Below are 23,190 nucleotides of genomic sequence, written 5' to 3' on the forward strand. Positions count from 1 at the left end.
CTGGAGCCCAAGCAAAGCATATTCCTCCCTGTCTATGTACATACCGCATGCTATGTTTTCATTTTGACCCACATCATTATTGATTCTAATAAAGTATATTGTATTAGTACAGTTTATTGTCCTGTCCTCTCCAATGCAACTCTCTTTAGTTACTTGGATGTAAATAAAACATGTTGCATGGGTCCTTCATGCCTGTGTTCCTCTTGTTTTACTGATATGTTGTCTGTTTGTTGCCTGACTAGAAAGTTACTGCGTTATGTGCAACATGTCAGCGTTAGTAGTACAAACGGATATAGTAGTGCTCTGTTGGATCAAGACAATTCACAGCAGAACTAAAACAATTCTGTGGTCTTCTGATGGATGGATCAGCCAAGCGACCGAACCTGCCATTAGGTTATGAGACATAAGCAAATAACTGTATTTGGCAACTTTGCTCAAGTTGTCTACTCAACATAAACATCTTTCCATCATCCCTTATAGAAATGTTCAGTTAGTTAGTTAGTGTAAACATGGTACCTCAACATATCATCATCCTAGCAGTACAGGTAGTCTATAGAGCTACATTCTATTTACTCTACCACATGCTCGGGTCCAATGACCTCATCCAAGCAGCATTAACCCTAGCCTGGTCAAACCAGACTGAACGGAAAAAACTATGTTTAACCAGGCTACTTCAAACCTTCTGCAACAATCCACTTTGATCCACCTAACGGGTTGAAATCAAATGAAACCAAATGGGTTTCAATGTTCTGAGGGATGGATTTGGATGTAACGCTCTCAACAGGCTAAACATCTAAATGAGTGTTGATGCTGGGAGTTGTGAGAGGAGAGGTTGGGCTAGAGGCATGGCTACAGTTTCAGGAGTCACACAAACCCACTCAAAGCTGTGTCCGACACCAACACAGTCAATGCCAAGTCCAAGATAATGAACACTGACAGATGCTTGGTCCTAGAGGCATCATTTAGTCACAGGAAAGAGGAACAGTCTTCGCTGAGGTTGGTGCGTGCCTGGGGGGTAAAGTCTTCAATAAACCCACAGGGTGGGTATATGAGGAACAGTCACTATTAGGACCATAGGGTAAAGGGTACGGTCATTGACGGGATGACCACAGGCTGGCCACAGGCTGTGAAGTGGTCTCTGATACACAGTTATGTCTAATCGGTCTGGTCGCAAATCTTTGTGTGTACACTGGGATACTATTACATGTGTTGAGGGAAAGGGAAAAATAGTGTGTGTGTCTCCCTCTGTGTGTGTGCGTGTCTCTGTGTGTGTGTGTGTGTGTCTCTCTCTCTCTGTGTGTGTGTGTGTGTGTGTCTATGTCTCTGTGTGTGTGTGTGTGTGTGTGTGTCTCTCTCTCTCTCTGTGTGTGTGTGTGTGTGTTTTGGCTGTGGGTTAGGATAACTCTGGGTTATCCTCAGAGAGCTGAGTGGGATACCCCTGTCTATACATGAAGGTGAGAAGAAACAGTGCCACGTCGTGTGAACACCAATAGGCTGTGTGCGAGGTCACCGCCGACCAATAGCGGCTCTCCACCATGCCTTCTCGCAGCTCAAAGTCAATGCGCCTCTCCAACTCCACTGTAACACAAAGAAAGACAGAGTTAAAACACACACTTGTAATACTAGCCATAGATACTGTAACCAAACAGAATTAGAAAAGAGAATAGGAAAAGGACATAGATCATAGTAAAGTTCACTGCTGGTTTCCCATAACAATATGACAGAGCATACCTGGGTTTTTCAAACACTTTATATACTAACACTTGATTTAGCTTGAGTTTGTACTTTTGGTTGTGTTACAGGGCAGAGTTTCTACATTTCCTCATGATGATACAGGTTTGGTTATGTTACAGGGCAGAGTTTCTACATTTCCTCATGATGATACAGGTTTGGTTATGTTACAGGGCAGAGTTTCTACATTTCCTCATGATGATACAGGTTTGGTTATGTTACAGGGCAGAGTTTCTACATTTCCTCATGATGATACAGGTTTGGTTATGTTACAGGGCAGAGTTTCTACATTTCCTCATTATGATACAGGTTTGGTTATGTTACAGGGCAGAGTTTCTACATTTCCTCATGATGATACAGGTTTGGTTATGTTACAGGGCAGAGTTTCTACATTTCCTCATGATGATACAGGTTTGGTTATGTTACAGGGCAGAGTTTCTACATTTCCTCATGATGATACAGGTTTGGTTATGTTACAGGGCAGAGTTTCTACATTTCCTCATGATGATACAGGTTTGGTTATGTTACAGGGCAGAGTTTCTACATTTCCTCATGATGATACAGGTTTGGTTATGTTACAGGGCAGAGTTTCTACATTTCCTCATTATGATACAGGTTTGGTTATGTTACAGGGCAGAGTTTCTACATTTCCTCATGATGATACAGGTTTGGTTATGTTACAGGGCAGAGTTTCTACATTTCCTCATTATGATACAGGTTTGGTTATGTTACAGGGCAGAGTTTCTACATTTCCTCATGATGATACAGGTTTGGTTATGTTACAGGGCAGAGTTTCTACATTTCCTCATGATGATACAGGTTTGGTTATGTTACAGGGCAGAGTTTCTACATTTCCTCATTATGATACAGGTTTGGTTATGTTACAGGGCAGAGTTTCTAGATGTCTTCATTCCAAGGAGGTTTTCCGGGCCACTGTGCTCTGGCTTCTTGGTTGTATTGCCGGGTTACTGTTAAAGCACTTTGTGGCTAATTGAGGTAAGACAGTAATTCTGCTCATAGATGATGCATGTACAGTATGAACTACACATTGACACATCCAGCCCAAAGCAGGACGTTTAAAAAATACTTAGTAGTTGCCAAAGTGTGTCTTTAAGGACCTTGGGCACTGACCAGCCAGGCTAATAGACTGCAATTTTTACCAGCCCAGGTCCAAAATCTGTGCCATGCGATAATTGAAAAGACAACATTTCATTAACCGTTGGGCTAGTTGGACACATTTTCTACTAGCCTGCTCTGAAAAGTACTAGCCACGGGCTAGCTTGATTTCCATCCCTGATACGTACATGTGGTGTTGTCCAGGATAGCCGAGGTGGACCGAGATATGGAGGACTCTATTTCCCTTGTCTCCTCTACTACAGGTAACTTCTCTAACTCCGTAGCCACACCCTCCTCTCCTGATATGGCATTATCCACCTCCAAGACCCCGCCCTCTGAATCGGAAGGCTCCTCCTCCACGTTGCCCACCTGACCACTTGAGCGTGAGAAGCGGGAGAAGAAGATCCCGCCAATGCCTTTCCCGAGACTGGCCGCACCTGCCGACATGGAGAACACAGCGAAACTCAAAGACAGACAGACACACACACATACAAACACACGAACACGCACACACAATCACATTGAGCAGCACAGCACAGGACAGCACATATCAATCAACTAATGTGTCCTCACAGATATAGGCAGGAAAACACAACATTTAAATTGTACATAGCACACCCACGCATTTACAAATAATTACCTTAGATTTGGTCCTACACTGCAAAGTGTTCTTTAAAAAAATATGATCTAATACTGAATAAAGGAAATATAAGGAATCAGAGGTCTTCTAGTGTCAATCCCTGTGATAAGACTTAATTGCTCTCCCTTGACTTGTTGAGGCTGTGTTTTCTGGACAGTGATTCAGCTATGCAAGCTACTTCTGTTTCAGCGAGATCAAATTACATCTTTCCACAAAATGACATATATACACCTGCTCGTCGAACATCTCATTCTGAACTCCTGGGCATTAATATGGAGTCTGTCCCCCGCTTGACTGCTATAAAAGCCTTGACTCTTCTGGGGAGGCTTTCCACTAGATGTTGGAACATTTCTGTGAGGACTTGCTTCCATTCAGCCACAAGAGCATTAGTGAGGTCGGGCACTGATGTTGGGCGAATAGGCCTGGTTTGCAGTCGGCATTCCAATTCATCCCAAAGGTGTTCAATGGGGTTGAGGTGAGGGCTCTGTGCAGGCCAGTCTAGTTGTTCCACACCGATGGACAAACCATTTCTGTAAGGACCTCGCTTTGTGCACAGGGGCTTTGTCATGCTGAAAAGGAAAAGGCCTTACCCAAACTGTTGCCACAAAGTTGGAAGCACAGAAATGGTCTGGCATCCGCCAAACCTAGATTAGTCCGTCGGACTGCCAGATGGTAAAGCGTGATTCATCACTCCAGAGAACGCGTTTCCACTGCTCCAGAGTTCAATGGTGGCAGGCTTTGCACCCGAGGACAGACAATTTTTACGCACTACGCTCTTCAACACTCAGTGGGCCCGAGGCGGAGCCTTTGTTGCTCCTAGACATTTCCACTTCACAATGACAGCATTTACAGTTGACTGGGGCAGCTCTAGCAGGGCAGAAATTTGACGAACTGACTTGTTGGAAAGGTGGCATCCTATGACGGTGCCACGATGAAAGTCACTGAGCTCTTCAGTAAGGCCATTCTACTGCCAGTGTTTGTCTATGGAGATTGCATGGATGTGTGCGCGATATAATACACCTGTCAACAACGGGTGTGGCTGAAATAGCCGAATCCATTAATTTGAAGGTGTGTTCACATACTTTTGTGTATGTGGGTGGGTCTGTCCTTGACTGAACCCAAACAGCCTACTCTCTCCACTACACAACAGCCCACTCTCTCCACTACAACCTAACAGCCCACTCTCTCCACTACAACCTAACAGCCCACTCTCTCCACTACAACCTAACAGCCCACTCTCTCCACTACGACCTAACAGCCCACTCTCTCCACTACGACCTAACAGCCCACTCTCTCCACTACGACCTAACAGCCCACTCTCTCCACTATCACCTAACAGCCCACTCTCTCCACTATCACCTAACAGCCCACTCTCTCCACTATCACCTAACAGCCCACTCTCTCCACTATGACCTAACAAAAGAAGGCGATTTCAGGAGTCCAAAATAAAAAACAACAACGAGGTAAACAAACAGTAAAGTCTAAATAGCAAGGAGATAAAAATAAAGAACCTGTCACAGAAAGTCCTCATGTCTCTCCCTTCCTCCCCCCTCTCTCTCCAGCCCCCTCTCTCACCCATAATGCTGGCTTTCCCCAGATTTGTGATGGACTCTCCGTAGTGTCTTCGGGTCTGAGGGGGGGAGGTACAGGGGCTGGGGAGGCTCTCCGTGTCCGAGATGGATGCTCTCTCCTTCAGTGCAGGGTTGAGCAGCGTGGGACGGATCTGGTCGTACGGTGTCGGACTACATGTGTTATACCTGTACAACCCGGTCACAATATATACATGTCATTCACAAACATGGAAATTCCTGATTCATACAACACTGCTCCAGGGGTGCTGCTCTGCCGCCGATTATTTGCTGTTCCCAATCTGTGTGTGTGTGTGTGTGCTGACTGTGAACTAGTATATTCAAAATAACATATTAAATCCACTACTCACCAGTGTATTTGGACAGGTGAAATGTTACTGTAGTTCTTTAAGATCAGCGGCTCCAATCGGTAAGCCTGAAAATACAGCCATAGGCATCATTAAGCACATCCATCATGCCGTCAGCAATCTCGATACTGGAACCCAGAACCAAATCTTGCTGCGCTAGCTAGCTAGCCGCTTGATGTGATTCTGGAGGCGGAAATGGCAGCTGAGCCTCTACCAAGCTCTTCCCCTTTCACCTTCCAATCCTTTATAGGTACAGTATATTACAGTACCCCATCAGTGACTGACTGCATGACTGAATGACTCTACTGTCTGGTTCAGTTGGTTGGCTCACCACAGGGTCGGTAGGATGAAAGACGTTGAAGAGACGTTGGCAGATGGATTTGGGTAAGATGTGATCCTGAGTCACGTTGTTCCCCGGTCGGATCCCTCGTAACGCCAAGAACACGGCAAGGGGAGAACCCATGCAGAAAAAGTTCTCCACCTAGAGGCAAATAAACGGCGCAGAGAACATCAGAGGATGACAAAGGGTTCCTTCCCAGCTCAGGAGGTCTGTCACGACAATGAGAAGGAATGGAATAAAGAATATGTCACCTTAAATTTCAAGGCTGAAGAAGAACCTTCAGATGACGGGGATTGCAACCCAGCAAACTGATTTTCCAAATCTCGTAACCTTTTAGACATGAATGCAACACAACATTATCACACAACTATAAATTAACATAAACATTTAACACTGGGGACAACTTACAGTGGTCGACTGGGTGACCACGGTGTCGTGTTCATCCATTTGGTGCCTAATGAATATGACCCTGGCTAGTGAGTGTCTACCGACCTGAGTCGTGTGAGTCTCATCTCCTCTTGTAGTTGACGCCCCTGACAGCTTGGCCAGCGCTCTTGCATCTCCTCGGGGTCGGCCCATAGTTCTTCATGATGGAAGCGTACCGGATCCCAGCCTGTCATGATGTCGAAGGTTATGACACAACCCAGGGAGTGGGACACGATGGACACCTTGCCACTCTCCCCAAACTCAGGGTTCCGCATGCAGAAGAGGCTGTAGAGACGATTCAGCTCCTGAGTTAAACCCTTAGTGATCTACAGAGACAAACAGTGGGACCAATTACATTTTGTGTGTGGCTGAGAGTGCTTTCTGTGTGGGACTGTTCAATGCAACACATGATAAGTGTGTGTGTTTGTGTGTATATGTGTGTGTGAGGATCTCACCTCGTCTCTGTACAGAGGGCTGGTGTAGTACATGATGTCCATGGCACTGCTGTTGAGCATATCCCTGAGTCCACGAACCTTGTCTGGAGTGATGGAGTCCACTGTGTCTACAACCATCACACACACACACACACACACACACACACACAAAGTCATCAACAAAGAACACATTTCAACCCGTCTGGTGAAAAGCCCAGTCCAATACAGCATGTACAGTAAACAACTGTTTTATTGTTGTCATAAGGCTAAAGCACAAACAGACCAGTGGGTTCACAGGTTAAGTTGTTTGTCTTCATTACACAACAACAGCTGTTACTGCATTTACCTCTTAGAACAAATTGCAAGTGAGGTCTAAAGTAGATGTGGAAAAATATTACACAAGCACATACAATGTTACTCACATGATAAAAACAGACACCACACCCTGCAATCTATGCTACCACAGACAACGTTTCCACCACTTAGGTGTTCAATCTATGCTACCACAGACAACGTTTCCACCACTTAGGTGTTCAATCTATGCTACCACAGACAACGTTTCCACCACTTAGGTGTTCAATCTATGCTACCACAGACAACGTTTCCACCACTTAGGTGTTCAATCTATGCTACCACAGACAACATTTCCACCACTTAGGTGTTCATTTTTTTTTTCATTTCACCTTTATTTAACCAGGTAAGCTAGTTGAGAACATGTTCTCATTTGCAACTGCGACCTGGCCAAGATAAAGCATAGCAGTGTGAACAGACAACACAGAGTTACACATGGAGTAAACAACAAACAAGTCAATAACACAGTAGAAAAAAAAAAAAGAAAAAAAAAATCTATGCTACCACAGACAACGTTTCCAAAACGTAGGTGTTTAATCTATGCTACCACAGACAACGTTTCCAAAACGTAGGTGTTCAATCTATGCTACCACAGACAACGTTTCCAAAACGTAGGTGTTCAATCTATGCTACCACAGACAACGTTTCCAAAACGTAGGTGTTCAATCTATGCTACCACAGACAACGTTTCCAAAACGTAGGTGTTCAATCTATGCTACCACAGACAACGTTTCCAAAACGTAGGTGTTCAATCTATGCTACCACAGACAACGTTTCCAAAACGTAGGTGTTCAATCTATGCTACCACAGACAACGTTTCCAAAACGTAGGTGTTCAATCTATGCTACCACAGACAACGTTTCCAAAACGTAGGTGTTCAATCTATGCTACCACAGACAACGTTTCCAAAACGTAGGTGTTCAATCTATGCTACCACAGACAACGTTTCCAAAACGTAGGTGTTCAATCTATGCTACCACAGACAACGTTTCCAAAACGTAGGTGTTCAATCTATGCTACCACAGACAACGTTTCCAAAACGTAGGTGTTCAATCTATGCTACCACAGACAACGTTTCCAAAACGTAGGTGTTCAATCTATGCTACCACAGACAACGTTTCCAAAACGTAGGTGTTCAATCTATGCTACCACAGACAACGTTTCCAAAACGTAGGTGTTCAATCTATGCTACCACAGACAACGTTTCCGAAACGTAGGTGTTCAATCTATGCTACCACAGACAACGTTTCCAAAACGTAGGTGTTCAATCTATGCTACCACAGACAATGTTTCCGAAACGTAGGTGTTCAATCTATGCTACCACAAACAACGTTTCCACCACTTAGGAGTTCAATCTATGCTACCACAGACAACATTTCCACCACTTAGGTGTTCAATCTATGCTACCACAGACAACATTTCCACCACTTAGGTGTTCAATCTATGCTACCACAGACAACGTTTCCACCACTTAGGTGTTCAATCTATGCTACCACAGACAACGTTTTGACCACATAGGAGTTCAATCTATGCTACCACAGACAACGTTTTGACCACATAGAAGTTCAATAGGTCACAAAGTGGGTGTGGCCACACATACCTCCATCCAGGCACAGTTTGGACCTCCACTCCACAGGAAGGAACTCCACGTGTCCTGTGGAACGATCTGAGAAATGCTTCTCCTCCATCTTTCTAGCAGCCTCCCTCATCCTATAGAAGAGTAATGGCACAGACACAGATCCACATTAAGAAAACATACATCTCCAAGAATATTTGGTAATATTTCCTATGAATACCCACTTTGTGAAGCATTATACATGCATTACTAATGCATCAAAATGCTAAACATACAGTTTGTGACTACCACATGAAGCAGGTTGACAGAATGCCAAGAGTGTGCAAAGCTGTCATCAAGGAAAAGGATGGCTACTTTGAAGAATCTCAAATATAAAATATATTTTGATTTGTTGAACACTTTTTCGGTTACTACATGATTCCATATGTGTTATTTCACAGTTTTGATGTCTTCACTATTATTCTACAATGTAGAAAATAGTCAAAATTAAGAAAAGCCTTGAATGAGTAGGTGTGTCCAAATGTTTGACTGGTGCTGTAGGTGATAATAGTTGCTCATTAACAATGGTTCTGTGAGAACCTTAGATTTAGTCCTCCAATGTTTGGTATACTTTCTCATACTCTGCTCACTTTCCCCATAATATGACTATATTATAAACATATTAGATTGTATAACACCCGTTGACAGGGTCTGAGAGAGTTTTATACCATATCGTCACTGAGTTCCTTGTTCCTGTAACTCACATGCTTGTGTTCCTGATGATGCGGCCCTGGTCCATCTTCTGGCCAATCCCGTGCACCACAAAGACGATGTGTGTTGTTTCGGGCGGGGTGTCCTCGGGCGCTGCCTCTTCCACATAGCCCCGATGGAGACGCGTCCCACTACTGCCAGCTGAGGAGGAATTAAACCAGCTCTTTTACCATATACAGTGCCTTGCGAAAGTATTCGGCCCCCTTGAACTTTGCGACCTTTTGCCACATTTCAGGCTTCAAACATAAAGATATAAACTGTATTTTTTTGTGAAGAATCAACAACAAGTGGAACAACATTTATTGGATATTTCAAACTTTTTTAACAAATCAAAAACTGAAAAATTGGGCGTGCAAAATTATTCAGCCCCTTTACTTTCAGTGCAGCAAACTCTCTCCAGAAGTTCAGTGAGGATCTCTGAATGATCCAATGTTGACCTAAATGACTAATGATGATAAATACAATCCACCTGTGTGTAATCAAGTCTCCGTATAAATGCACCTGCACTGTGATAGTCTCAGAGGTCCGTTAAAAGCGCAGAGAGCATCATGAAGAACAAGGAACACACCAGGCAGGTCCGAGATACTGTTGTGAAGAAGTTTAAAGCCGGATTTGGATACAAAAAGATTTCCCAAGCTTTGAACATCCCAAGGAGCACTGTGCAAGCGATAATATTGAAATGGAAGGAGTATCAGACCACTGCAAATCTACCAAGACCTGGCCGTCCCTCTAAACTTTCAGCTCATACAAGGAGAAGACTGATCAGAGATGCAGCCAAGAGGCCCATGATCACTCTGGATGAACTGCAGAGATCTACAGCTGAGGTGGGAGACTCTGTCCATAGGACAACAATCAGTCGTATATTGCACAAATCTGGCCTTTATGGAAGAGTGGCAAGAAGAAAGCCATTTCTTAAAGATATCCATAAAAAGTGTTGTTTAAAGTTTGCCACAAGCCACCTGGGAGACACACCAAACATGTGGAAGAAGGTGCTCTGGTCAGATTAAACCAAAATTGAACTTTTTGGCAACAATGCAAAACGTTATGTTTGGCGTAAAAGCAACACAGCTCATCACCCTGAACACACCATCCCTACTGTCAAACATGGTGGTGGCAGCATCATGGTTTGGGCCTGCTTTTCTTCAGCAGGGACAGGGAAGATGGTTAAAATTGATGGGAAGATGGATGGAGCCAAATACAGGACCGTTCTGGAAGAAAACCTGATGGAGTCTGCAAAAGACCTGAGACTGGGACGGAGATTTGTCTTCCAACAAGACAATGTTCCAAAACATAAAGCAAAATCTACAATGGAATGGTTCAAAAATAAACATATCCAGGTGTTAGAATGGCCAAGTCAAAGTCCAGACCTGAATCCAATCGAGAATCTGTGGAAAGAACTGAAAACTGCTGTTCACAAATGCTCTCCATCCAACCTCACTGAGCTCGAGCTGTTTTGCAAGGAGGAATGGGAAAAAATGTCAGTCTCTCGATGTGCAAAACTGATAGAGACATACCCCAAGCGACTTACAGCTGTAATCGCAGCAAAAGGTGGCGCTACAAAGTATTAACTTAAGGGGGCTGAATAATTTTGCACGCCCAATTTTTCAGTTTTTGATTTGTTAAAAAAGTTTGAAATATCCAATAAATGTCGTTCCACTTCATGATTGTGTCCCACTTGTTGTTGATTCTTCACAAAAAAATACAGTTTTATATCTTTATGTTTGAAGCCTGAAATGTGTCAAAAGGTCGCAAAGTTCAAGGGGACCGAATACTTTCGCAAGGCACTGTACAAGAGTACAGGGAAACAGGGAAGGGCAGGAAGACCCGCTGGAGAAAACTAACTGACAACATTATACCAGAGTTGACAACTGAATGGTACAAAAGATCACCCATTCTCTGCTCATTAATGAGTCATTCAATAAATTGCTGGATGTTTTTACACGTTTTGTTGTTGTCATCCTATCTATTTCAGATGTTGTTGTTGTTGTTGCGCATGGATGTCACTTTGTATTGAACGCCATATTAGTATAAATAAAAACTTGAGCTTGATTAGCCTACTGTAACTGTACAGTTATGTAGAGTACCAAAACAAAGTATTTGAGCAAATCCCACAAAAGACTGCTAGTTCTTAGTCGGGATCATTATGAGATGATGAGACATTACAAGGGGTTCATACATGCTTATGAAAAGTCTTACAATACATTAGAACCATAATAGGATGCATCGTACCTGCAGCTTTTAAGTAAGGTGTTACACACCATATTGTAGGCAGTGAAACACAGAGGATTCCTAATTCATGTAAGTGGGGATACAAACCTTTGGAGAAGCCCAGTCTCTGGGTGACAGTGCGTGCGATCTTGGAGGTGGTGGCATCACTGTAGAGATACACCTCGTCCACACTGTGCCAGTCCACATGGCTTCGGCTCAGTTTCAAACTGTGGATTGCTGGAGGAAGACGAGGAACAGTAATTAACACAGACCTATTGACTTCATTCCGTTCATGTGAATTAAGTCTCCGGTGACGTTTGGAGAAGTCCCACTTGCACGCACTTAAACAGTAGTCGTGTTCAGTAGTTACTACATGGAAGAAAATGGTCCCAAACAGATATGAACTTGTCCAATAAGAATTGCTTGATTTTCTTTTCTGCTTTAAAACATGTTCCTACGGCGTATCCTAATGAACGTCGTCAATCTGCCATGTTCCTACGGCGTATCCTAATGAACGTCGTCAATCTGCCATGTTCCTACGGCGTATCCTAATGAACGTCGTCAATCTGCCATGTTCCTACGGCGTATCCTAATGAACGTTGTCAATCTGCCATGTTCCTACGGCGTATCCTAATGAACGTCGTCAATCTGCCATGTTCCTACGGCGTATCCTAATGAACGTCGTCAATCTGCCATGTTCCTACGGCGTATCCTAATGAACGTCGTCAATCTGCCATGTTCCTACGGCGTATCCTAATGAACGTCGTCAATCTGCCATGTTCCTACGGCGTATCCTAATGAACGTCGTCAATCTGCCATGTTCCTACGGCGTATCCTAATGAACGTCGTCAATCTGCCATGTTCCTACGGCGTATCCTAATGAACGTTGTCAATCTGCCATGTTCCTACGGCGTATCCTAATGAACGTTGTCAATCTGCCATGTTCCTACGGCGTATCCTAATGAACGTCGTCAATCTGCCATGTTCCTACGGCGTATCCTAATGAACGTCGTCAATCTGCCATGTTCCTACGGCGTATCCTAATGAACGTCGTCAATCTGCCATGTTCCTACGGCGTATCCTAATGAACGTTGTCAATCTGCCATGTTCCTACGGCGTATCCTAATGAACGTCGTCAATCTGCCATGTTCCTACGGCGTATCCTAATGAACGTCGTCAATCTGCCATGTTCCTACGGCGTATCCTAATGAACGTCGTCAATCTGCCATGTTCCTACGGCGTATCCTAATGAACGTCGTCAATCTGCCATGTTCCTACGGCGTATCCTAATGAACGTCGTCAATCTGCCATGTTCCTACGGCGTATCCTAATGAACGTCGTCAATCTGCCATGTTCCTACGGCGTATCCTAATGAACGTCGTCAATCTGCCATGTCCTACGGCGTATCCTAATGAACGTCGTCAATCTGCCATGTTCCTACGGCGTATCCTAATGAACGTCGTCAATCTGCCATGTTCCTACGGCGTATCCTAATGAACGTCGTTAATCTGCCATTTTTCCTTCCATTTTTACTATGACAGTTTGTATTCACGTTCAGGTGAACCTCTGAATGTCCACCTGGTTTCGACGGAGCTGGGCTAAAACGAGGTCAGCTGACCAGAGCTTTCTTTGTGACGCTGGCCTAAATGGTTTGACAGTACAGAAAGACAGCCTACACACAGTAGAGTGACTCACTTACTGTAGTGCTGAACAGTAGCCAGTGTTGTCTGTCGTCAGGTACAGGGACAATGAAAGCACTTGGGAGCAGAATATATTTTGCGTAGCCATGTGCAATGTTCTAGCTATGTTTTGTTCTTTCTTTATTCAAAGTGTTTGTTTTTGGGTGCAGAACCAGTGGGGTGTGTGTTCATTCATATCCTTCACATACACCCTTCATCGACACGGTCACAACCGACGCCCCACACGGCGGCATGCCCATGTCCCACTTGCCATTGAGTCCATCCACTTTACCATCCTTGTTGTCCACTGTGGTGGTCACCACTTCAATGGTGGCCTCGTAGGTCTCCCTCGTCTGGTGCCCCCTGAAACGAGCAAGGTGCTCCAGCTCGATGAGGTCACTCTCGTCTTCCTCAAGGGGAAGCCACGTGCCGTCGACGAACCACTGACCCCTCATCACGGCAATACGGTCCTGCTCTGTGGACATACAGAGGGATTACACTGTGGTTATGGTGATGTCAGTGCAACTCTATTGAATGGGCAGTATCAGTTGCTCAATCTGTGCTCTGACAGGTTTGGGACTGTAATGGCAGCCTTGTGATATAATCAGGATTAACATGACAAACAGTGAGGGAGAGAAGTATCGTCTATAGTGATAAGAATGGGCTACTCACGGTTCCAGTAGACGGGGTAACATTCTTTGTCTTTGACGTCCACTTCGTAGAGACCACCTCTGACGCAAACAGCCTCAACGTTTACACTTATGGAATCCAGGTCGAGTTCATCTTTCTCCCATTCTCTGTCCCCTCCAACCTCTGCGTCCCCTGTCGCCGTCTCTGCTTGAACAGCTCCCCCGTGTGCCACATCTTCCAGTTGGGGTTCGGAACCCGTGGCCGAATCACTGGCTTCCTCTTGTTCGGTGGTGGGACTCCGACATTTGACCTTGCAGGGATTTAGTTCACATAATTTGCGGTAAATTACTTCAATTTTCAAAGAGTCGTGTCCAACAAATGGCTTCCATGTTCTCTTGTCCTCTTTGTAGAACCATCGCACTTCCTCTGGTCCCAGCTCGGTGACGACCTCCCCGCGGTGCCTGGAACTGGTGGAGCGGTTACGTTTCTTTGTAGTCACATTCCCATCACTTTCGGTGTAGTTCAGGTCGTTTGTGATATCCAAATAGTCTGTCCCCGAGTCGGGGAGAGGATGATAGCCCGAGTAAGCTTCCTCCACTAGGCCCAATAGCATGCTGTCCTGAGATAAACGGTGATCGCCTAGCAGCAGCGGAGGCAGGTGTATTTCCAAGCCGGACTGGACCGAGTCCATCTCCCCATGTATATTCTCTCCCATCGGGTCCTCGTAGCAGGTCACAAACACATCATTGGCCATATCCCAGTCATTGTTGCTCACGGAATTATTATCCGAGCTCAGTTGACAGGAGGTCGACTTTATGTCCTTAAAATTGCTCATGACTTGACAAAAAAACAGCCTATTGTCCAAATAAACAATATAGTCTAGCCTACGTCCTCAACCTTATTTCTGTGCCTTTTGCTTACCTAATGGTTTGTCATAGATAGGTCCAGGACTAACGGTTTCAAAACCTTCTCCTTGCTTATTACCACAAATGCCACCATCTGTGCGCCGGTTCATCCACTCTCCCAGAAATGGGCTACCGAAATTGAGACTTTTTGAAATGATTGAAAGATAGATCTACTGGCAGGAACAAAGTGGGACTCTGGGGAGGCTATCCGTTCACCTATTGTATTCGCCCTCCTATCTGCGGTTTGCTTACTACAGATGGTAGGCTAAGTGCTCCTCCCAAATGCGCGAAATAATGCGCATGAGGGTATGTGCACAGGACACCGTAGTGACGGAAGTGCCTGCTATGGAGGATACGAATGTATTTTTTATCCACGGGTTTGATCATAAATCGGTTTATTTATCGTTAGCCAGATTAAAAATGGCAGCAGTGTTTCTAGTTATGTTGTATGAATATTCTCCTTTATTTTACATTAGTGTCATATCCTTATGTTTCGTTGTTACCGCCGCCATGGTCCTCGGCTGGTAGGTTTATCAAATTGCCTTGACAACAACATTAGGATATAGTTATTAAATGAAGGGCTTATTTTAGCCTACATATAACGTTGCTAGCTATCTGTCGTATCTGTGCCGACATTTATAAGTCAGTCATGTTTATATTCTGTTCAGTAAAGTCAAATTCCTCCTCTCTTTCGCTGTAATAAAGATGGCAAAAGGCGTTGATCGTTTGACAGCACACCATTATTGCTACATTGACATCTCACGTGACAAAAATACAGTGACGCAATGTTCGGCACGCGAGAAAATGAAACATTGTGGCGTTGGATAAACATGGGACTCCGGAAACTGGAACATGGTGACATTGCCTCTGAAGTGAACTGTAATGTTCACTTTTCTGCACTGATGTCAACTTTATTTATTACAACATTAAAGTGGTTGGCAGAATTTTAAAATAAATTTATAATGTTCTACACAAATTGTCATACTTTTCATGAGGTTGGCTATTAGAGAGCGTTTTTTTATTATTATATATCATCCCCAGAAATGAGATGATATAAACTTTTATTTAAAAAAATGGTGTGCGTGCAATATCAATTTGTCAAGTTGTTATGTAGGCTACTTCGAAAATCTCGTCTGATCTCTTATACACACAACATAATGGAATATCTCCATTCAAATCTTCTGTGCTGTTCCACCTCGTCCCCCCATAGGTTTGGTTTCGATGTCCCAGTGATTCTTCGTAGCTCTGATGAGACTGAGTCAGTCTTGCCTGTCCCAGAGAAGAGGATGGTTCAGGTGACCAACCCCTTTGCCCTGGAGATGGGGACCTCTGGGGTGGCCTCTGTGACTGGTAAGAGAGCATACAAGGACAGTTATAATGCAACACACAACACATCGGGCCAGATTCCTGGACCCAGATGAACCCTCCAGGTCCAAAAAGCTATTTCAATGTACATTCGGGGGAATCGGGCCCATATAGTATAGTGTTATATTAGGTCCATGCCCCATACTATGCTATAGGTGTGCCACCATCAATTATATATAAATATAGATTTTATTGCATATTTTAAACTGGGTAGTTTGGGTCCTGGATGCTGATTGGATGAAACAAAAATACTTGTGTACTGTACTATTTCTGGTTGTAACAAGTTCATAATAGCAATAAGGCACCTCAGGGTTTTGTGATATATGGTCAATATACCACGGCTAAGGGCTGTTCTTAGGCACAACGCAACAGGGAGTGCTAGGACACAGCCCTTAGCCTTGGTATATTGGTCATATACCACAAACCCCAGAGGAGCCTTATTGCTATTATAAACTGGTTACCAACGTAATTAGAGAAGAAAAAATAAATGTTTTGTAATACTTTGGTATACGGTCTGATAGACCACGTCTGTCAGCCAATCAGCATTCAGGGCTCGAACCACCTAATTTATAATGGCATTGCATCGCACTTAAGAACATCCCTTACCACACCCCCTCAGGCCTTATTGCTAAATTATAAACTGGGTGGTTTGAACCCTGAATGCTGATTGGCTGACAGTTGTGGTATAACAGTCCGTATATCACAGGTATGACAAAACATATACTTTTACTGATCTAATTTTGTTGGTAACCAGTTTATAATAGCAATAAGGCACCTCGGGGTTTGTGGTATATGACCAATATACCATGGCTACGGGCTGTATCCAGACACTCAGTGTTGCGTCAGTCTTAAGAACATCCCTTAGCCGTGGTATATTGGCCATATACCACATCCCATCGGGACTTAATCATTCAATCAACAATGAATCATTCATTATTTTCCTCCTTTCAGAGGGTGTGTCCCTGCGTCCATGCTGCCTGGAGCCCTGTGTTCTGAGCTGTTACTGGGGTTGTGGTGTCCATGCCCTCCAGGGGGCGCTACAGACCCACCAACATGGCCCCAGCAGGCTCAGCACACCACAACAGTTCCAGGAAGCCCTGCACTTCCAGTACCACCACTGCCAAAGTTTCCAGTATCCTTCCCAGGGGCTATAATGTGATAATCTGTGTCATTGTTGCTTCCTTAGTTTAGTATTATTAGTACGTTTTCTACATGTGATGGTCCGATTTGATATTCAGGTTCTAGAAGATATTATTTTCTCATGTTATGTTTATCCTTTATGATATATCGCAAGTTTCATTGATGTATTATGATATATCATGATATTTAATCATTGTGATATTTAGATGTTACACTAAGATTGAGGATGGATGGAATACATGCAAGGCAAATTCATGTCTTTCAGTTCAGTTTCATCACGTATTTCACCCCTTAACCAAAGCCTCAGTATCAGTGGAGAGAACAGAGAGGAGCACTACAGCGAGATGCCAGCTGAACTGAGGATCACTGATTTTGGTCATTTGCCACGGGAACGTTATCCCCTGGTGGCTCTCCTCACCCTGGCTGAGCCTGAAGCCAGGGACACATACAACATTGTGAGTATGACTGTCATGGTAACACTTGAACATGGGTAAGCTGGAAGTAGAAGCCTAAATGTTGTTGTCCATTAGTTTACTCCAATTCGGAGAGGGGTGGTAGGGTTAGGGGAACATAATGAAGGAAATATGAATACAATAAACACCCCGGTAGAAGGTGTGCTCAGTAAGTTTAACGGTATCTTCTCTGCGTGGGTGTTGTCCTAGATGTGACTCTCATTATCCCTCTCTCTGGTTCAGGCCGCCAGTGTCACCGTAGTCCATGTTCCAGATGACAAATACAGCCTGTCGGCACGGATCCTGTTTCAATACCTCCTCACGGCACAAGGGAACATGTATGAGTTAAAGGTATAGCTTTGTTTCTTTATTCATCATTTATTCATCCAGTCCCATTGAAACAGGAATATATGTTTCTATGAAGTGGGCAAGGGCTCAGTGAGAATACAGTAGCCTGTCATTACCTTCTTCTGATATTTCATTGTGTTCCATTATCCATACTAGCTTTCCAGTTAGAATGTAGGCCAATACATTGCTTTCTTCTTAGTGGTATGCTATTGTAGATATTGAAATAAATTGTTGGCTGTTAAGAGCAAGTCTGATGCTGGCAGTTGACGTTCTCATAAATGCCATGGTAACTGTTGTCTGTTTCCTCCTCCAGTCACTCTTTATGTCAGCTGAGAGCATGGGGTTGTCAGGGGCGACTGACCCCGCCCCTAGCACAGAGATACCACCAGAACGACAGGAAAGAGAACATGGAAAGGAGGAAGAGAAGACACCAGGAATGGAAGATGAAGAGGAGTGGTCACAGGAGGGAAAAGCCAAAGACTGTGTTGTGTGTCAGAATGCACCTGTTAACCGTGTTCTGCTACCCTGCAGGCACGCCTGTGTGTGTGACGGCTGTGTCCATCACTTCCAACACTGCCCCATATGCAGAGCTTTCGTATTGGAGTCGTTTGCCCTGTTCCACAATTCCCCTATGGGGGAGGAAGATGAGGAAGAATGAACTGTGATGCAGCAGGTCAATGTCATTAGAGTAGCTGTATGGTGGCCAGGATGTGCATGATCATTATCACTATAGGTACTGGTCCAATACAGATATAATAGTACCGTTTCATGGGAATCAGTGTCTATCATAGAATGGATGTGATATGGTTTTACGCCAAAGTCATCTATTGGACATTTCAAACTGTTGTAGGGCTGTGAGCATATACATTTTATCACGTTGATAGTTGTGTTGTAAACTATTCCTTAATCGGTTTGTAAACAATGTAAGTAGATATGGAGAACCTACTATGTTTTTATGTGTAATGTATAGATGTATTTTATTTATTATCAATATACCATACATTAAGTTGTTTTTCTTCTTCTCCTGAGCATTGATCGGACATTTTTTGGAAATTGGCAAAGAAGCCAAACCCGACACATCACAGCTTTATCGAGGTAAAAAACAGCATAACAGTGATCAGTATGATAAAGTTTTTAATATGGCATACTCCTTTTGTATGCTTTTACAGATACAGCCGCTTCAATGGCAACAGTATTTATTGGCTCGTTAATATAATCCTAAATACTGGGCAGAAATGTAACACTACGAGAGGGTAGAGACAATGTATGCTGGTCCCATATCTGTAGCTGTTCTGAGGTCACTTCTTGGCAACTCTATAGAAATGGTTATCTGATAACAGATCCCTAATCCACTTTTCCCCCCCAAGAAACTTTTCTGCATCATACAACTTGGCAAAAAAAATGGTTTTACTGGTGAGAACACCCCAACAGCAAACCTCCCCACGTTCACATATAGAAATAAAGATATAGGAATTTATATGGGCTTGTAGTCCAGCTTGGATTCAAGCTTCTTCGAATCGGCCACCTTGCGAACCGCCTTCATGAAATCCTCTTGAGTGACGTACTCGTGATCGGTACGGATCGCAAACATACCTGGTAGACCAAAAGAGACCCGACTTAGGCAGATCAAAATGCAGTTGGATTCAAGAAAAATCACTGTTTTTGTCAAGCTAAACTGATAATGTACGAGTTAGTCATGACAGCTACCTGCTTCAGTGCAGACATTTCTCAAATCGGCTCCGTTGAAGCCATCCGAAAGCTTCACGATCGCTTCGTAATCTGAGAAGAAAAAAAGCCAACATTTGTTAAAAGGAAACCGTACCAGAAGTCTAAAACATGACTTAAACCTAATATGTCCCAGCTGTGTTCAAATCAACACACCTATCTCTCCGTGTTTGGTGATGGGGCCAGAGTGGATCTTCAGGATGTCCAAACGGGCCTGTTCATTGGGCAGCTCAACATCTGTTGGAACAGTAGAAATAACCACATCACTTTTCATACCATAGAGATTTACATGTGTTCCTACCTGGTTGTAAAAAGAAGGAAGTGGAGGGAGATCATTGTGACCCTATGTCCCAAAGGGGATAAGGTACTGTATGGCTCAGTTGGTTCAGCATGACCCATGCAACGTCAGGATTGTGGGTTCGCGTCCCAGCGGCAGCCATGTGAAAAATTTATGAAGCATGACTAAGTCTACTTAACGGCATATATTATAATATGATGAGTAAGTATGAAGCACACTGGGTAATGATGGACAGAGAGATGAGGAAGAACCTACGAATCTTTCGGTCCAGTCTGCCGGGACGCAGCAGCGCGGGGTCCAAGGTGTCAGGCCGGTTGGTGGCCATGATCATCTTGACTCTGTGCAGGGTGTCAAAGCCGTCCATTTGGTTCAGCAGCTGAGTGCACACAGAGATAAGACGGTGAAAATCCAATTCAGCGAGGATTATCTGCCATGGATCCTAATAATGTTAAACACCTTACAGTAATACCCTTCGCTTATTGAAATGCCAGTCAAGCTTACTGCAAGCTACACGTCATCGAGTTGTCTTATCTTCAACATCCCCACAATATATACTGTACGGACCAAGCCACAGAACCAGGTCTTTCACCAAATAAATGTTTTATTGAACCATCATTCTCATAGAAAGCAACGTTTGTTGAACAATATCAATTCTATGTAACATATCTAAGTGTTATGGTCGCTCATTTTACCTCCATTAGAGTCCTCTGGATCTCTCTGTCAGCTGACGTGCCCTCTGAGAACCTTCGGCCACCTTGGAGAGAAAAACAAGTATTTAACTTACAACACATTCCCAGTTCCCAGACACTGCACACAATGCTGAGCAAAGAGAGAAGGAATAGATATGGCATCAGGGTTCAGAATGCTTAGCCTGGTCCCAGAATTGTTTGTGCTGTATAGCCAACTTGGTTGACAATGACCATAGCAGTTGGCTATACAGTGCAAACTGATCTGGGGCCAGGCTATAGCTCAGGATGCTCACCGATGGCGTCTATCTCATCCATAAAGATGATGCAGGGCTGGTGGTCCCTGGCATAGTTGAACATCTCCCTGATGAGCCTGGCGCTCTCTCCAATGTACTTATCCACAATGGAGCTGGACACAACCTGCCACAGGGGGACACAGTGTCAGCCAAATTTTTCAAAGAATGGTGAAGAGTCTGAAAGGCCAGTGGAGTTAAAGTGTAGCCTACAAGTCACCTTGAGGAAGTTACAGTCCATCTGACTGGCCACCGCTCTGGCCAGAAGAGTCTTTCCGGTGCCTAATCAAAAGTGCACAAAGAAAATCTATGAATAAACCCTCAGGACCTCAGTGACGTAACTTATTTGCATTATTCAGGGTGAAGTCTTTCCGTGATTCACCGCACCCTTTATTCCTTGACCTCGGGACCTTAGATCTTCTCATCCAATGTGTTTTGAGAGGTAGGTGAAGGAATCAAAGACATGAGAAATCAAGGAAACACTTGAGATTCAGCCTCGGTCTAGAGTGAAATCCTGCTAGATAGCGACTTACCTGGAGGTCCGTAGAGCAGGCAGCCCTTTGGAGGGATAATCCCCACCCTCAGGAATAGCTCAGGGTTGGTCAGGGGCAGCTCAATCACCTGGAACACAGGGGGAAGGTCATATAGAAAACCTGACTGGCTCAGGAAAAACACATACCCCCATTTTCTAAGAATATCATAAGTATACTGTAGGATGTAGTAGAAGTACCTCTCTCAGTTCACGGATCTGCTCGGCCAAGCCCCCGATCTCTGAGTAAGAGATGCTGCCTGGGTCTTCATGGGACATGTTGTACACCAAGGGGTCCACCTCTCTGGGCAGATATCTGAGGTGGGGAAGGGACATGTTAACTGCCATCACCAGCAACATTTAAGGCTGACATACCTTTTACTTGGAACATTTTGTTTCAGTAGACTGAATTGACAGTTGCTCACACGCTGTGTGTGTGTTGTGGTTTTGAGCATGCGTGCGTGTACAGTGCCTACCTCATAATGGTGAGGGTGGTCATGTCCAGGGCCACTCTTGTGCCTGGTTTGAGCTGCGATTTATCCAGCTGTGTGAAAATGACAGATAGATGAGCTCCATTACAATCATGGAGAGGTGATACTGACACTCACTGAAAGTAAATAAATGCTGATGATACAAGGGTACGTCATGGCTCAAGACTTACTTGTCTGCGGCAGCCAACAACATAGCGAGGGCCATTGGTTGCCTTGACAATGACTGAAGACAGGAAGAGGATGAACATGACATAATATGTAATGCCGAAGGGTCAGACGTATATGACCTAGGTATATAATGAGTCGTGGGACGATTGCAATGTTACAACTTACATTTCTCCTCTGTCAGCTGTTTGAGCACTTCACCGACAATCTGCATAAGTATGACAAGAAGTTGCAGTTAAAATCCGTTCTTTATGATACGGAGACAATTTTAGTACACTATTGCCCATCAATAAATCATGGTGTGTGAATTCACAATTTTACCTGACCAACACTTTGTAAGGCCTTCAGGTCATTTTCAGATTTTTCATATTGTTTTGTTTGTTCCTTGAGCTGTTCCCTCACTGAAAACACAGGATACAAGTATGAAATCAAGCTATGTAACGTTAGCAAGCTAGTTAACTTTAGCTAGAAGGTAGGGCTGTGCTAACTAGTTAGTTAACGTTAGCTGATCCTTTGTTATTGTTTTAATGTTCAAGATAAATTCTAACTACTATTGTTTTCTAGCGGTCTTGGCAAATAGCTGGTTAAATAGCTTGCTAAGCACAGTTAACTGCAGCTGTTTTGGTAGCTAGCATTTTGCTAACGCGTTAGCCGGTTGTCAAGACCATTCATTTCTATGACCGACTCTACTGCATGACAATGCGAGTTAGCCAACAACCGATTAGCTAACTGGTCATGTTGGTTATTTTAGTTCGATAACCCCTTTCATGAGTATTACTCTGAAATATTGACAAAGGCAAGCAAATATATCACTTACACTCTTTTAAACGTCCATCAATCTCTTTATGTTCAAGTAATCTTTTTCTGTAATCTTGAAGTCCCTTTTCTCTGGTGTCAGCCATTTTGCCTCTATGAATTATGGGAATTGTTAACTACTTCTTCTTCTTCTTCTTCTTCTTCTACTTCTTCTTCTTCT

General features: G+C 43.9%; 3 protein-coding genes across 5 annotated transcripts; 1 reads left to right on the top strand and 2 right to left on the bottom strand.

Annotated features, from left to right (window-relative positions):
* Positions 1-732: 732 nt before the first annotated feature.
* On the bottom strand, positions 733-15,025 carry LOC110521086 (phospholipase DDHD1). 3 transcript variants are annotated; one of them, XR_005051523.1, is made up of 13 exons: positions 13,860-15,025; positions 13,459-13,662; positions 11,617-11,745; positions 9,294-9,441; positions 8,575-8,684; positions 6,645-6,751; positions 6,256-6,515; positions 6,015-6,093; positions 5,755-5,904; positions 5,427-5,491; positions 4,999-5,244; positions 3,036-3,284; positions 733-1,578 (listed from the first exon to the last, which is right to left on the bottom strand). XR_005051523.1 is itself a non-coding variant. In XM_036976145.1 (13 exons), the coding sequence occupies exons 1-13, from the start codon at positions 14,650-14,652 to the stop codon at positions 1,394-1,396; spliced, it is 2,640 nt and encodes an 879-aa protein (XP_036832040.1). In that variant the 5' UTR covers positions 14,653-15,025; the 3' UTR covers positions 733-1,393. The 3 variants fall into 3 exon arrangements, 2 of the variants coding, with proteins under 2 accessions (XP_036832040.1, XP_036832039.1); XM_036976145.1 differs by having other exon boundaries at positions 5,063-5,244; positions 13,480-13,662; XM_036976144.1 differs by having other exon boundaries at positions 5,063-5,244.
* LOC110522540 (cell growth regulator with RING finger domain protein 1) lies at positions 15,024-19,039 on the top strand. Its single transcript, XM_021600992.2, has 6 exons — positions 15,024-15,246; positions 15,933-16,072; positions 17,039-17,219; positions 17,535-17,682; positions 17,923-18,030; positions 18,341-19,039. The coding sequence occupies exons 1-6, from the start codon at positions 15,068-15,070 to the stop codon at positions 18,683-18,685; spliced, it is 1,101 nt and encodes a 366-aa protein (XP_021456667.2). The 5' UTR covers positions 15,024-15,067; the 3' UTR covers positions 18,686-19,039.
* A 105-nt stretch (positions 19,040-19,144) lies between these two features.
* Positions 19,145-23,190, bottom strand: LOC110522539 (26S proteasome regulatory subunit 10B). Its single transcript, XM_021600991.2, has 14 exons — positions 23,032-23,190; positions 22,536-22,615; positions 22,383-22,422; positions 22,220-22,272; positions 22,035-22,102; positions 21,760-21,874; positions 21,563-21,650; positions 21,250-21,311; positions 21,033-21,156; positions 20,743-20,804; positions 20,306-20,426; positions 19,909-19,989; positions 19,735-19,806; positions 19,145-19,620 (listed from the first exon to the last, which is right to left on the bottom strand). The coding sequence occupies exons 1-14, from the start codon at positions 23,114-23,116 to the stop codon at positions 19,502-19,504; spliced, it is 1,170 nt and encodes a 389-aa protein (XP_021456666.1). The 5' UTR covers positions 23,117-23,190; the 3' UTR covers positions 19,145-19,501.

The sequence above is a fragment of the Oncorhynchus mykiss genome, chromosome 4 (assembly GCF_013265735.2).
Source record: "Oncorhynchus mykiss isolate Arlee chromosome 4, USDA_OmykA_1.1, whole genome shotgun sequence".
Taxonomy (NCBI): Eukaryota; Metazoa; Chordata; class Actinopteri; order Salmoniformes; family Salmonidae; genus Oncorhynchus; species Oncorhynchus mykiss.